Source organism: Grus americana, chromosome 25 (genome assembly GCF_028858705.1).
Source record: "Grus americana isolate bGruAme1 chromosome 25, bGruAme1.mat, whole genome shotgun sequence".
In the NCBI taxonomy this organism is placed as follows: domain Eukaryota; kingdom Metazoa; phylum Chordata; class Aves; order Gruiformes; family Gruidae; genus Grus; species Grus americana.
This window is the reverse complement of record NC_072876.1, coordinates 1,461,726-1,475,280: the sequence shown is the minus strand read 5'-3', so window position 1 is coordinate 1,475,280 and position 13,555 is coordinate 1,461,726. Positions and strand designations below refer to the sequence as shown.

General features: G+C 51.5%; 1 protein-coding gene across 1 annotated transcript in view; it reads left to right on the top strand.

Annotated features, from left to right (window-relative positions):
• The window catches only part of LGR6 (leucine rich repeat containing G protein-coupled receptor 6), a 150,988-nt gene that overhangs the window by 66,861 nt on the left and 70,572 nt on the right, over positions 1-13,555 (top strand). Inside the window, 1 exon segment of the mRNA XM_054803854.1 lies at positions 11,570-11,641. Coding sequence (XP_054659829.1) covers positions 11,570-11,641 — 72 coding nt within the window.

The following is a 13,555-nucleotide window of genomic DNA, read 5'->3' as shown; positions in this document are numbered from 1 at the left end:
TGCTGCAGAGTTTGGTGCTGGGGTGGAGCAACCCAAAGGTCCAGATATCTGCACTCTGGCAGGCGCCGTGGAAAGCTCCTGTGCTCTGCCCAGCTCAGCTGCCTCTTTGCAACCAGCCTGCCTTTGCTGCAAAGTTCTGCCTGGGCCAGGAGGCTTCTGCAAGGCTCTGGAGTGACCTGCCCCTGGGCAGGGTGGGATCCTTGGACAGTCTGACTTCAGCCTGCCCACAGAGGCGGCGGGGGCACGTGCAGCTGGACCCAGGAGTGCTGCAGCCATCGGGCCGTGCCTGGGAACTGCCAGCCCTGGTAAATGAAGGCCTCCTCGTCACTGTGGGCAGGCCACCCACCTCTGACTGTCCAGTAGAGAAGGTCTAAGTGACAAAGGTTACCAGCAAGTTCCTCCCCAGAGTATTTTCCTACGGGCCCGGGTGTCTCACTGCTCGTGCAGTCACACTGCTTTTTGCACCTATGTGACAGTCGTGCAGGGTATAGAGGTGGGAGTCCCTTTCTCCCTTTCAGGAACCGTCTTAAAAATCTCCTGCAATAAACATTTCATCCCCAAGGGGATGTTTTGAACTCAGCCACAATGTGAAGTTGTTGTAGCTGGTCCAGTTTATACAGAGCGAGCAGGTACAAACCTGCTCCCAGGATTAGAGAGTATAGGGCTGTTTACTATGTCTTCTGAAGATGTAAAGTATGAATCCTGCCCTAAATCTCAGGGCTTAGAGATTTATCCATCCCCTGCATTAGGCAACAAATCAAAGGAACTGAGGAAAAACCACAACTCTCCCACCCAATTTCAACAAGAGGAACTTTCTACTCCATGAACGCGGGAGCTTTAAAGCCGCTTTTGATCAATTTCTATTTGTGTCAGGCCCAGGTAACCACTGATGCAGAGTACAAGAGTGATGCCTCCCTTCCGGAGCCAGCACGCTCCCCATGGGTTGCAGTAAGGAGAGGAGCACACTCTCTCTGCCCCGCCGCCCGCGTGCAGACAGGCTCACGGACACCTGTCGTGCTTCACCATGGGACAGCACCAGGAGGGACATGTTCACAAGTGACCCCATCGTAAGGAGAGGCTTGAAGGATCAGAGCATTTCCGGCCAGGAAATGGTTGCACAGAGAAGCTTGCTCCAGGCTGTCTTGTGAGAGCTGAAGTGGGTGTCCCCGTGCTTCAGGACAACCTGCCTTGCTCTCAGCCAGGCCGTGCCCAGTGACACAGGGCAGCACGTGGGCTGGCATGACAACCCCTCTGGCTGCAGGCCCACCTTAAATTTACTTTAACCCCCCCGACCTTTCCCATGGAGGTATGCAGAGGACTAGCCCAGATCCAAGGCCAGGGAAGGAAGGGTTGATGCTCACAGCGACTCGCCCATCCAGGCCCTGCCATGGGCCTCTTATTTAAAGAAGTTCCTGCTTCCTAAAAGCAAGACCACTGACGGCCCCCATTTCACTGGGCACATTTCACTTTTCAGAGACTCTGATGCCTTCCTGGCTTCACAGGAGTATGTTGGGCTGTCGTGGGCTCTTGCTATACGACATGCCCTGACTGCTTTCTGTAACAATACAGTGGGCACCGGAGGAGTGAGGTCATTGGGGGATGCAGTTGCGGGTCCCTGCACCCTGCAGGAGCAGCAATTATTCACTCTCATCTATTTCTCTGTCACCGTGAGAGCGAGGCCAGCAGTGAAGTCCCTGGGAATTTGCTGGAACAGGACAGACCTTAGGAGCATAAAGCTTAATTACATTGGGAGGGCTCTTGGCAAGGATGGGGACCCTCACTGATTTCCTCTACTGAGAAAAGACTGAGGAAAAGTACTAGGTGCTGAAGAAAGCAGGTGAAGGCCACCATGTGTTTCCTTCAGTTTGTGATTCAGGTCCTTGAGGTCACTGCAGCAGTGACCTGGTTGGGGCTGGTGACTCTGCAGCAGCTCAGCAGGATCTGCTCCATCTCCCCAGGGAGCAGGGGGAACAAGTGTCCTTCCTGGCACTGGTTTGCTGAAGAGTCACGGGCCACTCTGCCTCCCCTCTGACTTCCTCAGGACAGGAGTGTGAGTGCAGGGTGCCTTCCACAGCAGCACCACAACCCTATTGTCAGCACGATAAAATCACCAAAACCTCCTGTAGGGAAAGGTAATATTATTGACATTTTACTGGCTGGAAAAGCCATGGCAGGAACTGAGATTTGGAAGCAGGGTGTCCCTTCCCAGCCCATTGCAGAGCACCTTGCACCTTCCCTCAGAGTCTGGTTGTGGTCAGGGGTGGAGAGCAGAGCCTGGAGAGGGACCATGGGGCCGACTGACCCTGCTACTTGCACCCTGGGAGTGACCAAAAATCCTTGCCCTCTTCCCAAGCCATGTCTCAGTTAGCTCTTCTCCTACCCCATTCAAGTCTGCTGAGGGCAAGACCACCCTGGTGAGCTGGCTGCTCCAAGATCTCCATGCGATCTGGCACTTTGAAACTGAGAAGAGCAACTTCAACTAATGAGAACTGCCACACAAATATGGAAGGGGGCAACCAGCTGTAAATTGGTGTAAACTGGTGTGCCTCATGCAGCATACAGAAGTGTGCCAGGGAACTGGGGAGCATCAGTTTGGCCTCAGCTATGTCCATGTCCTGTGGGGCTGCCATGAAGCTACACTGTGCAGAGCACTGCATTTCACGGTGACACGAGCTGCTCACCACACTGCTCCCCGTCCCGATCCTTGCTTCTTTAGGACCAGTATAAACACTCCCACATTCATATGCTTTTTCTCTGCACTTTAATCTCCACCAAAAAACCACAGATCTTGAAGGAGGTATCTGGAGAGGGAATCTGAAGAGCCCATGAGGCAGGAAAGATCAGAGACATGCTGGGATGTCAGGTATTAAAAGACAGAACAGGGAGGAAAGTCCTGTCTCCTCGCTTTAGATAGAGGTAAACCATCAAGTTTATACTTAACCATTCTGGCTTTGTTGAAAATCAAGACAGAAGAGAACTCGTGGAGTCCTTCATGCTATACACTGAGCTTCCCTGGGGGTGCTGGGCTCTGACAGCCAGCAAAGGCTACGAGACAGGCTGCTGGGCTGGATACCAACCTGCACCCAGACAGCAGCTGTGATGGTTCTGCTCCTCCTGCTGCTGCGCAGGCTTTGGCCAGGCCACGCTGTCCCATCTGGGACCTGCCCTGCAGGACATGGAGCAACAGGAGAGCAGCCAGAGGACAACGGGCAGAAGGATGAGGAAATGCCAGATCCTCACCTGTGGGGAGACGTGAATAGAAGTTACAGGGGTGGTAGAAGAATGTAATTGGGATAATTCGGTCTAGAAGAGAAAAGGCTCAGGAGGCAGCATGGGAATGTCGGGCAGAGATGTGCAGGGAGCTCACACACCACTCCTCACCGGTGGGGCAGGGCAAGGCCAGGCGTGTTTGAAGTGGGTCCCTCTGCCCATGCCCTCCTCCTGCATCTCCTGCGCAGAGCTGGTCCATGGGCAGTGCAAGTGGCCCCATGTGTCCTGGTGCATGCAAGGGGCAGCCTGAGCCTCGGACACTCTGGCGGTCTCAGATCCCTGCTCCATCAGCTCCTAATTCTCCTCTAATCACTCTGTTGTACTCTACTTCCACCATCTTGCCATTCTCAAAATGCTTCCCCTCTTCACCTTCCCGGGTGATCTTCTCACCGCCTGCTCGGCGTGGACACGGGCCAAGTGCAGGGAGCACAGAGCACCACGAGCTTCCTCACTGCTGCACCCAGAGCCAGTTCCCGCAAGGCTGGTGGGACCCTCTGAGATGAATGTCACCCATGGAGGGTCATGTGGCTGGTGTGAACTGTGTCCTGGCAAGTCCATAATCATCGGCCCTGGTTCTCCCTCCATGCTTGTGAAAGCCCCAGTGATCGATCCCATGGCTGCTGTCTGCTCATCCACATGAACGGACAACTGTCACACTAGGGCCAACATAACTCCTGGGGCTCCTGGTCCTGCCTGTGGGTTTGTTTCTGCAGCCAAGGTGTGCTGGGTAGATAAGACACTGGGTCCTGCAGCCCAGTGAAGTAGAAAAACAAATTGCTTTATTTAAAAACAGTGAGAAGGATCAGGGGTCTGGTGATGAACTAAAGGAACAATGAGTCAGCTGAGGTTACTTAACCTGAAGGAGAGGTGAATGAGGAGGGACATAAACCTTTAAGGACAAGCAGCTACTGCAATAATGAAGGAAATACATATTCTCCATATCCGGAGACAGGACTTGCAGGTTTTGGAGCAGATGGCACCAGGGATATTCAGGATAGATTGCGTCTACAGGTGTGGATGCTCTGTCACAGGTTGGCTGAGGTTTGACAGGTGACAGGCATGGCTGGAGTTGGGAATGGCTGCCCCAAACATGACCAGCTGAAGCCTGCAGGTATTCAGGAGCTGACCCACAGCAGGATCAGAGATCTTACCTCTGGTGACAGGGGTGTCCCCTGAGGAGACAGGCTGGTAGCTGGGGATGGTGACAACTTTCATAATTTAATTTTAATGTGCTAGGTCCTTAGAGCTAATTGTGGTCATGTGCATGTCCACAAGTAAACTCTAGCATGCATCTTGGGCTGTCAAGGGGCCTGGTGCTTTCCCGGTCTATCCAGAGAATTAGTTTATGTTTAAAAAAGGATGGGAAACACCCTGGGAATTCCTCCACAAACCTGCCTGTGCAGATGGTCCTCTCCCTGCCCTCGGAGTGAATCCCAGAGCTACTGGAAGCAGGACCAGATTCTTCCCTCTGCCTCCTCCAGTTGCTTCACTACACAAAAACCACCTGGAAAGCAGCCATGAAGATAGGCCTGTGCAGAAACCATGCAGGCATACACCCAGGGAAGCAGGTGTGTGGAGACTTGAAAGAGAGCGAGTGAAGAGCCAGGCTGCCCTACTACCAATAAAACTTTGTGACACAGGGAAATATGCTGAGATCTTCATGCACCAAGCCTTGAGCCAGCCCCCAGCCAAAGGCAAGGTGAGATGTGGCCTCCTCGGCTCTCCTCGGATGAGTGTAGAGTGACAGCAACGGATGCTCAGCAGCAGTAGCTGTGCTCTGAGTTCTCAACTGATGGGTACATCCCTTTGCACAGACTTTGTAAATGCATCTCTCCCAGGGGCTCTGCTCTGCAGCATGGCCAATCCACACCTTCCCCACGGAGGCTGATGCCCCTGGGTCCATGCTTCAGTGCCCAGGATCATTAGAAACCAGCTCCATAGGCTGGTTTGTCTCCTCTGCCAAGGTCCTTCCCTTGCAAAATTAACTCCTTAGTCCATGCTCTCCCAGCCTTGGAGCTTTCCAGAGTGGCAGAAGATGCTGCTTAATCAGAGTCTCTGGAAAACTGGAAACTTCCCCATCCTTCCAGACCTCCCCATGAGCTGCCTGGATGCCCCTCACCTCTGAGTGCCCTGGCTGGAGCTCTGTCAGCCAGGAAGCATCCATCCCAGCTGGCCACATGGCTGAGCTTCTGTTGCCACAGCTTCACACCACATCCCACCTTCGCACACGCATCCCTCATCAAATGCTCTGCTGCACAAGCAGGATTGCCAGGCCTCTTACTTTCCTGGCTGAACATGCTGCAGCAGCAGCAGCACTTACTAGCCAAGAAGGAATCCCACACCAAACTTTGCAAGGAAAGACTCCAAATACAACCACAACATGAGCCTGCCTCACCCCAAAATGTGGAGGGCAAAATGCCTGGGTGCATCCTCTTGGCTGCAGACCCTGCAGCCGCAGCAGCCAGCTGGGGTGGCCCACCCTGCTGCTCCGTTCCTCAACAAGCCTCAACCAGCCTGCGTGAGCGTGCAGACCCAGCACTGCCCCCAGCCTGCCTGCACAGACAGTGGTGTGAGGGCTGCCCAGCACCTGCCTGTACAAGCATGTTGACCCAGTGCTGCCCACAGCCGCTCCCACCCACACACTGCCCTGGTGCTGCCCATGGCTGGTCTCCATCAACAGGTAGGCTGTAGTGAGGCTGACAAGAGTGACCTTGCTCTGCACATGCCACATCTCCTGGCTGGATGGACCCTACCCAATGGCCACCCCCACTGGTCCATCCTTCTCTTCCCCCCCTGAGCTGCAGTTGCAGCATCTCAGGTGGTCCAGGGCAGGCGCTGACTAGCCTGGCTTGTGAACAGACACCGAAAAAACATCACCAAAAAAGCCATGTTGCCCCAGGATGCCAGGTTTGCAGGTAGCTTGGGACACTTGAGGAATCCCAAGACAGACCCTACCTCTTTGACAGCCCCAAGTCTGTGCAGAACAGGTATGGCTTTGAGACAAACAGAATGGTGTGCACATCCAAGAGACGCTCCCATGGGGAGGGAAGAGGAACGTGCAGAGGTTGGAATGTTTTTAATCCCTATACACAGGCTCCAGGCACAGTTGCCTCAAGCAGTAACAGCCCTTTGACTGTGGTGGCTGAGTCACTTCAGCCTCCCAAGATGGGGACATTTTATCATGCACAGGCCTGTACCTCTGAGGGCTGTAAGTCTGCTGAGACTGTCTTGTGCAAGGATCCTGGTGTGATGGGACCTGATCCCAGCATTTTTCTGGTCGTTCAGGCATGGTCTCTGCCAACAAACAATCCTCCTACTTCTGAAAATAAAACGTGACCTCCGAAGAGTTGTGATTTATGCTGGTTCCAATCAGACTGCTGTGGATAGTAGATTGTGTGTCCATGTCTGCCAGTGTCTGCAAGCTCCTGAAGAATGCCAATCCAAGGTGACAGTGCACTATCCAGACATGGTTTTGAGCACTTACTGGCCTGAATGGTCTTTGCTTGTCATCTTCATCAATGTCCTCAGCTTGTCCAGAAGGCCTCGTGCTGCATTTGATAGTGGTTCATCAACCAGCGCAGTCCTGTAGGACTTTACTCATTGATGCAGCTGCTTGAAGACAGAAAATTGCAGTCAGCAATTGAGAAACTGCACCAACCAGAGTGGGCATAAGGATCAGTAGGTGGTGAGATTGCTCCATGGGCACAAGAAGTCATGCTCTGACTAAGGTTGTCTCCAGGCTGCTGTGAAGCAGCAGCTTGCAGTAGGAAAGGTAATGAAGTCCAGGAACTTTGAATTGGAGCCAGGAGCTGATGGAGAGGCAGAAGCAAAGAGATGCTGATGGAGAAAGGCTAGAGCCAGTGTGATCTGGGATCTCAGGGTTGCTGCGATCTTGTTCACAGACTGTCCCTCAGTCACCCACCCTGCGGCATACCTAGGGTCCTGATGCAGATCCCTGCACCATCCTCCATACACACACCCTGGAATGCAGCTTCCTTTCCTGGGGGAGCATGAATGCAAGGAGGGGACAGGGCATGCCCAAGGCTTTCAGGGACATGAAGTCAGGAGATGACGGGTTTATAGAGTTGTTCCCTCTTTGCAATGCTGTTCACATAAATCATGCAGTGACCCCTTAATGTAGAACATATTGGCCATCCTTGGAACTGGCCTGAAGCCCAGGGCTCTAGCTGTGGGTGCTCTCCTCAGTGAGCTACAGCATTGTCCTCCTCCCTCCATCTTACACAAGACCAGCATCCCAAAAGGGGAAATGTCACCACTTACACAGAGAAGGACCCTGTGACCTTGTCCCAGCCCTCCAGCTGCCTTGCTGTCCTCTGAACCCTTTTGCCATCCTCCTTCTGTAGCAGCACCTGAGCACCCCAGTACAGAGCAGCCCTAGGAACCAGATGCCACAGCAAGGAGATGTGCTTCTGCTAGTGTGTAGGGACCTCCTTGGCATCATCCCCCAGGTTTTGGTACAATTATTTGAGCTCTTGCCAAAATCATGCTATATGTTGTTGCTGAAAGGGTCTTTTATGGAAAAAAAATAAATAAAATGCAAAAATGGTTTAACATGACATATAAGGATTGACTGCAGTGACCAGGGGCCTGACAGGGGTTGTCCTTAATACCAGACTGTAAGAAAAGTCATCCTGGGACATCCAGTGGTAAATGCAGCATGTTTTTTCCTGCTCAAACCTGAGCTCCTAGTGAGCAGAGCTGGGGCTTTCCTAAGCTTGAAGCTGAATGAAGAACTCCTTGTTCAATACCATGGTGGCCCTGTCCCTAGAAAATTATCTAACCCTGTTTGGAACTATTTTTGGCCTCTCTGTATCATGCTCTGATGATGAGTTATTGGAGTAATTATGTGCAATGTGAAGAAGCACGGCATCTTGTTCCAGTCCCAGCATCCAAAAACTTCTCTAGCTGCCCTGCTGCTGTGAAAAATAGCACTGTCCAGCACTCCAGTGGTTTGACAGGTCTCTGAAGCATCTTCCTAAATATCATTTGCCTGCACTAAAATGGTTTTGTTTTGGAACCATTCCACACTGATGGTGGTCTGGAAAGTCTCAGTCTGTGTTACTGGTTGGAGAAGGGACTTGTAATAGATGGGAGGCACCAGGATCCAGCAGTAGAATGAGAATGGATTTTGCTTTAATATTGACTCCAGATACTTCCACTGATCAACTGTGAACACTGAGCTCAGATTTCACAGAGCCACCAAGATCCAAGGGGTGTCCCACCAAATCCCCAATAGCGATTCCTAAAGCATTCTGTATCACTCTGTGTTCAACTGTACATCTTCTTGATTTTTAATAAACCTGAATTGTTGTACTTCTTCACTGGGCTGCAGGACCCAGTGTCTTATCTACCCAGCACACCTTGGCTGCAGAAACAAACCCACAGGCAGGACCAGGAGCCCCAGGAGTTATGTTGGCCCTAGTGTGACAGTTGTCCGTTCATGTGGATGAGCAGACAGCAGCCATGGGATCGATCACTGGGGCTTTCACAAGCATGGAGGGAGAACCAGGGCCGATGATTATGGACTTGCCAGGACACAGTTCACACCAGCCACATGACCCTCCATGGGTGACATTCATCTCAGAGGGTCCCACCAGCCTTGCGGGAACTGGCTCTGGGTGCAGCAGTGAGGAAGCTCGTGGTGCTCTGTGCTCCCTGCACTTGGCCCGTGTCCACGCCGAGCAGGCGGTGAGAAGATCACCCGGGAAGGTGAAGAGGGGAAGCATTTTGAGAATGGCAAGATGGTGGAAGTAGAGTACAACAGAGTGATTAGAGGAGAATTAGGAGCTGATGGAGCAGGGATCTGAGACCGCCAGAGTGTCCGAGGCTCAGGCTGCCCCTTGCATGCACCAGGACACATGGGGCCACTTGCACTGCCCATGGACCAGCTCTGCGCAGGAGATGCAGGAGGAGGGCATGGGCAGAGGGACCCACTTCAAACACGCCTGGCCTTGCCCTGCCCCACCGGTGAGGAGTGGTGTGTGAGCTCCCTGCACATCTCTGCCCGACATTCCCACGCTGCCTCCTGAGCCTTTTCTCTTCTAGACCGAATTATCCCAATTACATTCTTCTACCACCCCTGTAACTTCTATTCACATCTCCCCACAGGTGAGGATCTGGCATTTCCTCATCCTTCTGCCCGTTGTCCTCTGGCTGCTCTCCTGTTGCTCCATGTCCTGCAGGGCAGGTCCCAGATGGGACAGCGTGGCCTGGCCAAAGCCTGTGCAGCAGCAGGAGGAGCAGAACCATCACAGCTGCTGTCTTGCTCCTCACAACCCCATGCAGCCACCCCCCACAAGGTCTCTGCACTCTCCCAAGAGCAAGTCAGTCTTGCCTTGGATCTCCCAGGATCCCCACTAGCCCCAGGCAGTTTTAGCAGGGCTACAAGCCTGTGCCCAGCTGTATTTGTGCAGCTGATAATCCCTGTCCATGCACAGAGCCTTTCTCTTGGCCTCCCTGCAGCATCCTGCATTTTCAAGCTGCTCTTCCACACCAGCTGATTTCTGCACCCCTCCTCGTATGTGCAGGGTGCTTTGTGCAGCTGCATGTTGTCAGCAGAGGTAACAACCTTCCCCTCCGAGCTATCATTTGGGTCTTTGCAATGCCAAGTGGTATCTCCAGGAGAGATGCTGTAGATACTTAAACGTGTTCTTCATTTGAGAGGGAACCTTTTATTAATTTGAGTATGGCCTCTCTGCTGCCTTTTTGTACCACATCAAACATGTCTTCTCTCCTGCATTGCATGCCAGCATTTAACACCTTACCAAAGTAAAGCTAAAATCATAGTAGATGATGTCTATGCTTTCCTGTCCATTCTCATGGCCTTTTACCCTGTATAGAAAAATCTAGATTGTTTTGGCACCACTCATTTTTCACTAGCCACTACTGACAGTTGCTTGTTTCCCTGCTTTTTCTTCTGTATGCATACAAATAATTTAATGATAAGTTCCCATTTTCTTCCAGAAATTGAAGAGTTGTGTGACCTATTGCTTCCCTTTTTTAAAAAAATGTCTCTACAATTGTCTTTATCCAACTTTCCTTTCATGACAGACCTCTGAATCCTCAGCAGTAAATCTAGCATTCACAGCAATGGCAAAGTGTCTTGCTTGCATCAGTACTCTTTGGGCTGCCCCTCACTACTAAGGCCATGCTCTGTCCCCTTGACACTGGTAGAAATTATGACAGCCCCCTAAGCAGCATTTCCCTTTTTGTGTAATCTCCAACTACTCCTTGAAGGTTTTGGAAATAGAACCTGCATATATAAAAAACATTCCTTTCTTTAGGCACTTTCCTCAGCCCAGTTACCATGCTGGGATGTGTCTCTTATCCAGAGGAGCATGTGCCCATGATGTCCCAGTTCTGGAAAGAACAAGTAGCTTCAGGACAGAGGCTGGTCTAGGGTCAAAAACTTAGCCTTTCCAGAGATGCAGAGATGACAAAACCAGTAAATTCATGTGTGGTGCTCCAGGAGGTCAGTGAGAGGATAGCAGTTGACCAGGTCAAAAATACACCTGGGGTCCAGTTCTGACCCTGCCTGAATCACTATAGCCAGTAAGACACCCGTCCCTGGGGCAGGAGCACTCAGTGTCTCCTCCTCTCCAATCACTTGTGTAGTTAACTCAGTGTTCATGGCCCTTCTCCATGCCCTACGCTCACTTCCATTTCTGAGAAGTCCTCCTGGGTCCTGCTCGTTCAGCCCAACAGCTCCAGTCACCTGCTTTCTCCGAAGCCCCTGGGAGTTACTGCTGCAAGTCGTGCCAATGCTGCGAAGCCCCTCAGCAAACAGCTATGGAGTGGTTCTTCATCCATTGTGTTTGCAACTCTCCCACAAGTTGAATAAGAAACCTGCCCACAGGCTAGTTTCCATAGACCCTGCAGAGGTAACCACCACTGATGCACTCTGGGAGAAGGATGTCTTACACAAGTATAAATACAGGACAACTCACCTGAAAGCACTGGCATTACTCTGGATTAACATGCATGTGTGCAGTGGAGAGGCCCCTTTATGGTCACATCCTCCCAGTGGTTCCCCCTTGCAGCACCAAACTCACCCCTGGGACCCTCTGCTGCAGGATCCTGGGCCACCCTGGACTGTAGCTCACCTGCCGGTAGGCTGCAAGCTTGCTTAGGAGCCCTAGGTGACCAACATGGTGCTTTCCAACCCCTCTAGTTTTCCAACCAGAGTCCAGGACAGCTTCAGAAACAAGCAGCAACATCCTCCATTTTGTGTCAGGCTTTTTTTTTTTCTTTAACAAAGTTTTCTTTTTTCTAATTATAGGATGTTGCAGAACAATCAGCTGAGTCGCATCCCTGCAGAGGCACTGAGAGATCTTCCAAACCTCCAATCTCTGTAAGTCATTAAAAATCAATGCTGTGAGCTGCACAGTCCCTTGGGGACCCCGGGCTTCCCAGCATTTGAGTCATTAGTTCCTTCGTCAAGGATGTTCTGTCCCTTCTTCCTTTTCTTTTCCAATTAAAGCAAAGATTACCGTCACTTAGCATAGAAGGGAGGGGAGGGCAGTTTTCAAGGAAGGAACACTGTCTTGGTAAAGGATGTTGAAATTACAGCTCCCCATGTGTGTGTCGTGATGAAAAGGCCACCAGCACCAATGCACATTTCAAGGAACCCTTGAAAATATCCACCCAGAAGGGGCTGCGTCCTCTCCACTGTGGACCACGGTGGGGAAGGGATGTGCCAGGGAGCATAGAGGGCACTCTGGGGTGTCAACATGTGAGTTGAGCTGTTTTACCCAGATAGAAGTTAGTTACATCAAGGTAGAAATGTTTAAAACACTTTTAGTGATTCAGCCATGAGAAGCTGAGGCTGCGATTGTGCTTTTCCTTTAAAGTAACTATATCCGCAGCAGGCTTGTGCTACTGTATTCACTAAAAATCACACGTCACTGAAATATTTGCAGTTTTCCTGAGTATGAACACACTTTCAGTCGGATCCTGGTAGTGCTCCTGAATTTAGGGAAGGTCTGTTTGGTTATCGCCCTGGTGTTAGCAGCACAGCTGAAGCTTGTAAGAGCATTCTGAATGGGGCTGAACTGCTGAAAAACTAACCTTATCCCTAATCCTTAACTTCAATCCTAGTCTTACTGTGTCTTTTTATCATAGAAATGCTGTCTGGACACGGTTTCTGGGGGTCTCCAGGCCAGCCTCCTGCTTGGGGCAGTTGCAGCTTTGTCCAAGTCTTGAAACCCTCCAATCATGGAGATTCCTCCCTCGCTGGTGACCTGGCCTGGGGCTGTTCTTCCTGGGGAAGAAGCTTTTCCTCAAGTCCAGTCTAAAACTCTTGGCGTGTAATTTGTGGTCATTACTCTTTCTTTGATCACTTGGAACCATCCAGAAGAGCTTGGCTCCATCATCTTTAGTTGTGGGTCGCTAGCAGATGTCCTCTTAGCCTCTTCTCTGCTAGGTGAAACCAACCCAGCTCCCTTCACCTCTACTCATGGGGCAAGTGCTCTGGGACCCTGATTCAGTTGCCAGCCCTCCACTGGACCCGTCTGATTCCTCTTCGTCCTTCTTACACTGGGCAGCCTAAAACTGGGCACAGTTCTCCATGTGTGGCCATCCCAGCACCAAGTAGGAGTTTCTGTAAATATTAATTTAAATATTAATTTGCAATGGGATGGGAGTGTTGGCTGTGCAGGACATGAATGTTCTTTCTGCTAGGAGAGATTTGAAACATTTGTTGCTGAAACATCATTGGCACATGGTTGTGGCTGCTATTAAAATGCATTCACATCACAGAATCACAGAATCACAGAATCCCAGACTGGTCAGGGATGGAAGGGACCTCTGGAGATCATCTAGTCCAACCCCCCTGCTAGAGCAGGATCACCTCGAGCAGGTCGCACAGGATCGTGTCCAGGTGGGTTTTGAATCTCTCCAGAGAAGGAGACTCCACAACCACTCTGGGCAGCCCGTCCCAGGGCTCGGTCACCCTCAGAGTGAAGAAGTTTTTCCTCATGTTCAGATGGAACTTCCCGTGTTCCAGTTTGTGCCCGTTGCCCCTTGTCCTGTCACTGGGCACCACTGGGAAGAGTCTGGCCCCATCCTCTAGACTTCCACCCTTGAGATAGTTAGAAGTATTGATCAGATCCTCTCTCAGTCTTCTCCAGGCTAACCAGACCCAGCTCTCTCAGCCTTTCGTCATACGAGAGATGCTCCAGTCCCCTCATCATGCTCACAGCCCTCCGCTGGACTCTCTCCAGTAGTTCCCTGTCTGTCTTGAACTGGGGAGCCCAGAACTGGACAC